The sequence below is a fragment of the Musca autumnalis genome, unplaced genomic scaffold (genome assembly GCF_047663935.1).
Source record: "Musca autumnalis isolate F117 unplaced genomic scaffold, ASM4766393v1 scaffold_3, whole genome shotgun sequence".
NCBI classification, from domain to species: domain Eukaryota; kingdom Metazoa; phylum Arthropoda; class Insecta; order Diptera; family Muscidae; genus Musca; species Musca autumnalis.
Window position 1 is genome coordinate 15,202,674 of NW_027411866.1, and position 6,226 is coordinate 15,208,899.

The 6,226-nt window shown below is 38.7% G+C and overlaps 1 protein-coding gene across 1 annotated transcript; it reads right to left on the reverse strand.

The window, feature by feature from the left end:
- Positions 1-23: 23 nt before the first annotated feature.
- On the reverse strand, positions 24-1,810 carry LOC141397625 (uncharacterized). The gene has a single exon (XM_073974178.1). The coding sequence runs from the start codon at positions 1,610-1,612 to the stop codon at positions 134-136; it is 1,479 nt and encodes a 492-aa protein (XP_073830279.1). The 5' UTR covers positions 1,613-1,810; the 3' UTR covers positions 24-133.
- Positions 1,811-6,226: the final 4,416 nt, after the last annotated feature.

Below are 6,226 nucleotides of genomic sequence, written 5' to 3' on the forward strand. Positions count from 1 at the left end.
GAATGGATAAAAGCATTTCCAAGTTTTTCTTTTTTTAATATTTATTCTATTCAAAAAATATTTTAGGATGTACAAATTTTACAAAAATTTCCTTTTAACATTTGATTCTAATTCAATTTAGCTTGTTGACTATTTATGCATTATCCATTGCTTCGATTTCATAGAGTAATTGTTGTTCTGCTTTCACCTTTTCATGTTCGTCAACTTCAATGACACCATGTCCCCCATGTCCCGGTTGTAAATCAGCGGTATCATTGGTAACAATTTCATTATGCATATCATGGGTCATTTCTTCGACAACAACTTCTTGTTGTTCCAATTGTTCCTGCTTGAATTGGGTAATTTGACCATGATGGTGCTGGTTATGATGAGCAGGGTACAATGACTGTTGACCTTCTTCATATTCATATTGGTCTCCAGCAACCACATGTTTCACCTGTTGTTGTTGCTGTTGCAGTAATTCCTGTTCAGTCTGTTGTTGTTGTTCATCGGATTTTTCTTGGAACAATTGGCGTCCCAATTTTTTACGACATTGCAGCGATCTTCGATGGGCATCAAAAAAGTCGATGTGATTAAATTCCAACCCACATATACGACATTCAAATTTACTTTGATTTAAATGCATTTCTTTACGATGTTGAGCCAGTTTATGTGTATCTTTAAAACGCATATCACAAAATGGACAATCAAGTAGACGTCTATCTCCATAGTGGACATTACGTATGTGTTCATTCATGGAGAACTTTCTCAAGAACTTTTTAGAACAATGTTCACATTCATAGTTACGTTGCTGTTCATGTACTAAACGTCGATGATGCCTTAGCGAGGTGTTTTGGGCAAATGTCTTGCCACAATGTTCACAAATATGTTCCTTGGCCAAGTGGCGTCTTTGTTCGTGTACCTTCAAATCTTGTTTGGTACAATAATACATTTTACATGGTACACAGACATAGGGCCTTATACCCATATGTCTTCTCGCGTGGCCAGCAGCATAAGCTCGAGTTACAAAATCATCTTGACAATAAATACATTTATACCTTTTCGTACCAGGTTTTAGATGGGTTTTCAAATGGGCATCTAATTTCGACTTGTGCATAATATCTGGACAAACACCACACTCAACTGGTAACTTATCAGCTTCTTTGTCATCTGTTACCACACAAAATTCCACAATCGGAGCTCCATCCTCTTCATCATAGTCCACAATTTCAGCACAGATACCATCGAATAGCAGGAACTTTCTTGGAACTTTGGGTACATTTAAACGTTTCCTTTTCTTTTCCAATTCACTCCATGGCAAATATGGCTGAGGTATTCTAGCTTCCACTTCCACCACCTCTTCATGTTGGTACACTTCCAGCTGGATACCTCCGTCATCTTCATTGTCATCAATATCATCGTGCACCTCCTCGACAAACATCATCTGGCCATCTTCTCCAATCATAATGTTATCACCATTTTCTTCCACAATTTCATGTCCGTCACCATCACCCAATACAATGATTTGTGATGAATCATCTTCCAAATCTTCACCTTCAGCCAAAACAACATATCCGGCATTATCAATGGTGATATATTCATCTTCGACAATAGAATCCGTTTCATCACTCATTATTTTGTTGATATTTTTAGGATTTTTAAAAATTTCCACCGATGTTTTTCTGTAGGAGAAAATAACCAACGCTGTTCTTAATATAAAGTCTTGGGCCACTCACGAAAAATGATAGACTGACACGGAAACAGCTGATTGAATTTAAGAGATTACCACAGTTAGTCAGTTAGTGAGGCTACGTAACGTAATCATGGAAAAATACTGTTAAATGTCAAAGACGTTAACATTTTAATAAAAGTATAACTTTTTAGTTAAAATAATAGAATTTAAATAATTGGTTTGTCTTTTTACGTACTGAACTTTACTGAACATTTTTTCTTCAGTAAAGTTTTGACAATTGTATAATTGAAATGTTGCTAAACATTACTGAAGAAACAATGTTCAGTAAAGTTCAGTACGTAAAAGGACAAACCTAATAAAAAACTGAATTTAGTGACATATTATAAGGTTCTGTAAATATGATTACATTTAAGGGAAATAATTACACACACTGATGCCTATTTGTACATTTTAGAAGCTGTCCTCCCCGAAATCTCATTACTGAAACTACAATATGGATCAATACTTACAATAAAGGTTAATTCCTACAATGAACAAAGTTAAAGCAAGAGATTAAGTACACCAGAAGATGTAAGGAAGCGAACGTATAAAATTTCCTAGAAAAAAACAATGAACCACCAGAATCAATGAGTTATTTTCCACAGCAGACCTATGGCCACATCCTTATCTATGTCCTATAAATCTCAGGCATATTTATGGAGCAGAAAATATATCTCAATAGGACCTATTTTAATAAAAGATAGATATTCACTTCTTTTAATTAAAACAACAAATGCAGTAGTCTTTAAAAAGTCAGTCAAGTGTACAAAGCTTCCACTTTTTTTTTTAAATAACAACAACACAAAGAGTCAATCACCTGCCAGATGCTATGGTCCCACATATTAAGGTAATACTGAAATGTCCGGTGCTTCATTGTTTGGAACTGTTTGGATGTACATATCTTCATTTATTTATGCTTATTTATTCTCCAAAGTGCGTCGTCTTCGCAACCTCATTACAATTTGTTGTAAGTTTTTTTATTGTTTAATTAGTAAACATAGGTGTTATTGGTGTTATTTTATTTGTTTTTTTTTTTTTTCAGAGCTAGTGTTTGCTTAGATGTGAAACCATTTGAATGGCATCAAGGTAATTAAAGATAAACACAGATTAGCATAATAAATTATTACAGCAACAATTGTTTAGAAAGACCTTACATTACTGGGAGATGGATGTTTGATGTGAAACACAAAAATTTTAATAATGATATCAGAGCCAAAATCTTCTTTTAATAACGAAGAGGAACGCGATATCGATTCGAGAAGTTTCATTTCCACTGTTTCACTGGTAACAACGTAAGGATTGCTACAACAACAAGTACATGTAGCATAAGAAAGGAGGATAAGTACCAATAATTTTAATTTTTTTTTAAATAATTCAAGTTTTAAATAACTGATTCAAAATCCATTATTACTTTAATATTTATTATTTTTACAGATTTCTTTTGTTCGGAGACCCATAGTGAAATTTGCTGTAGAACACTGCTTCCATTTACACCGATCTGAGATACATTTTGGACAAAACTTGAAACATCATTGACTGGGGAGGTTATATAGCTATTTTGTTTATTCTTTGAAAGAATTGTGATGTGGAACTATTCTTTTATCTTTATAGATTTATTTTGTTCGGAGACCCATAGCGAATCATGCGCATCATGAAATGTGGCATTCGGCCCTCGGAAACGACCAGAGGGGTACAGCGCTGGCTGAGCAGATTGACAGCTCTACGTTCTGCACGGTCAATGAGGTCGCACCTAACAGAATTTGAGGAGAGTGTCACAGTTCGCCAGACATAACCATCGTGTTACCTCGGGCTGGATTCTTGTTCTATGAAAATTTGAAATGAAAAATATTTTCTTTATAAAATTTTTCATTTGACATTTATTTCCTTTATAAAAGTTTTCATTTCAAATTTTCATAGAACAGGAATTGAGGCGACGGGATTAGGAAATGAGCGCGATAAGCTTCATCGAGCCAACCCCAATGACCCCAGAGTCAAGGAACTGACACTGGACGTTAACAGGCTGTTCGGCGAGCATAAGCGGAACAAGTGGTTAAATCATCTGAAGAGTTGCAACATTGGAGCCGGTATTAGTGAATTGTGGGCAACGGTTAAGTCACTCTCGAACCCTGGAAGAAGGGAAGATAGGACCTCAGTCACGTTTGGCGACGTTACGTTGACTGACCCGAAGAGGTGCGCAAGTTATTTCAATCGACAGTTTGTCGAGCACCACGAGAGTGACAGGGCGAAGAGAAGAGTATTACGTCGCATTAGATACCTTCCTGCCGAGGATGAACCACCAGAGTTTACAATGGGATGATGTTGCCAATGCAGGAACGCTAAATCATCCGTTGAGCCCTGATGGAATGAATCTCCATTGTAATGCTGCAGCAGCTGGATAAGCCGGGAGGGGACTATCTCACTAACTAAAGTTCTCAACTTGTCACCCTCATTGTTTCCGAAGTCTGGAAAATGGGCAAGGTGGTCCACTACCGAAGCCAGGCAAGATTGCCAGCAAAAGTGAATCGTACAGGCCGATTTCACTTTTGTCGCCCGTAGCAAAGGCCCTTGAGGCCTTCGTCCTCCCCAGCATTAGAAATAGCTATCAAGTTGCCGATCATCAGCATGGATTCCGTAAGCAGCACAGCACGACAACAGCGCTGCACGCCATCTCCACATATATTTGTCGAGGACTCAACCAGGAGCGGCCGTGTGATAGAACAGTGATGATGGCGCAAAAGCTTTTGATACAGTAAGGCACTCCACGCTGTTGAGGACAGTGAGCAGACAACCCTCCGGCCAAGCTTGAAACGTTGGATAGTCAATTATATGTGTGGACGCCAGTCGTACGTGGAATTCAGGAACAAGAAGTCCAAACCCCGTAGAGTGAAACAGGGCTCCAGTTTGGTTCCCGAGATACGAATTGGAAAAAGATTCAAACCTGCCGCCCTGAGAACAGCAACAGGGTGCCTCCTCAAGTCTTCAGTGGACCATCTACATGAGGAGACTAAGATTCTTCCATTAAAGCAAGACAATGAGATGCTTTCATTGCAGTACTTGCTTGGGTGTTACCGTGAGAGCCATCCCAATCACCATCTGTTGGCTAGGCCCAACACATTCAGGCATATCAGGAAGGATATTCATGCTCTAGAAAGGGACGTCCAACAATATAGATCAACAGGCATATCAAGCAGGTTTAACTAGTATTCAAACGGATACTGTTGCTAAGGCCATAAGCAAATATAATGTGAATAAAGTTCTCGGAGTACATCCCCCATCTATCGCAGTTGAGGAGCGTCAGCTGCCACTACAAACCAGAGTAGTTTTGGCTCAATTACGCTCGGAATATTGCAGTCGCCGAAATTCTTATTGGGCGGAAATCGATCGCGCCGTGCAAGACATCTGCCCAGTATGCGGCATGGGCCCGCACGACACAAAGCACCTTTTCAACTGTCCCTCAGCCATTTTCCTGGAACTCGAGATAGACCCAGAGCCAGAATAAACAGAAGAACGAACATACAAACATAATAATAAATACTGTTACAACAACAACAAGTGTCCATTGCCAAAAAATATTGAGCTTTGGGCATCGGAAGGTAATGAAAATCGATGTTTAGAAGTCAAAATATATTATTATGGAGAAATCGGAAATGAAGCTCAAAAAGTTTTGCGGGGAAGGTATCTAAAGGAAGGAAAGTGGATCTTATTTTGGGTGTCATTCCCATCGATAGATATCGCGACCACCTGTCCTTGGTCACCATATAATTCAGAGGTTTTGGACCATTATATCAGGAAGCATGTACTTGCCTGCGAAAAACATGACATCGCTGTAAACAAGACCACTAGGTAAAAATTATCAAGGGATCCTCCCACAGAAAGAGTGAACCGATATAACCCATCTTGGAATTAATTAATTATCGGTTGAAATTTTTCCCTTTATATATCGTTTTTGGCTCTTACCAATGGAATACGTATACTTACTTAGCTGGCCCATTACAGAATATTTGTTCAACAGACCGAACTAAGAAAAGATCTTCAATTCTCTCTGTTTTTCGCTTCGCTTTCTGGAATACAGCCCCTTGTCATCTCTTCATCCACTTGTTTGCGCCATCTATTCTTTGGCCTGCCAATTCTGCGTGCACCGCCATGTGGCTCGAATTTATACGCCTTTTTAGCGGGTTAATCATCGCTCATTCTTATGATATGGCCTAGCCAACGCAATCGTTGCATCTCGATACGTTTAAATATATTGATGTCGTTGTATGGCAGATACAGTTCGTGGTTCATGCGACGTCGATATTCACCGTCAACACAAATCGGCCCGTAGATCTTTCGAAGAATTTTCCTCCCAAAAACACCAAGCACTGTCATGTCTGCTTGCGCAAGTACCCATGCTTCGGAGCCATACATTAGCACGGGTAGTATCAGCGTTTTGTATAGTGTTATTTTTGTTTGACGAGATGTGGCTTTGTTTTTAAATTGCTTATGGGTACTTTACACGATATGTTTTTTACATAT

What these genes read in the sequence shown, in the direction of transcription:
- LOC141397625 (XM_073974178.1), bottom strand. Translation starts at nt 1,612, where the DNA reads ATGAGTGATGAAACGGATTCTATTGTCGAAGATGAATATATCACCATT.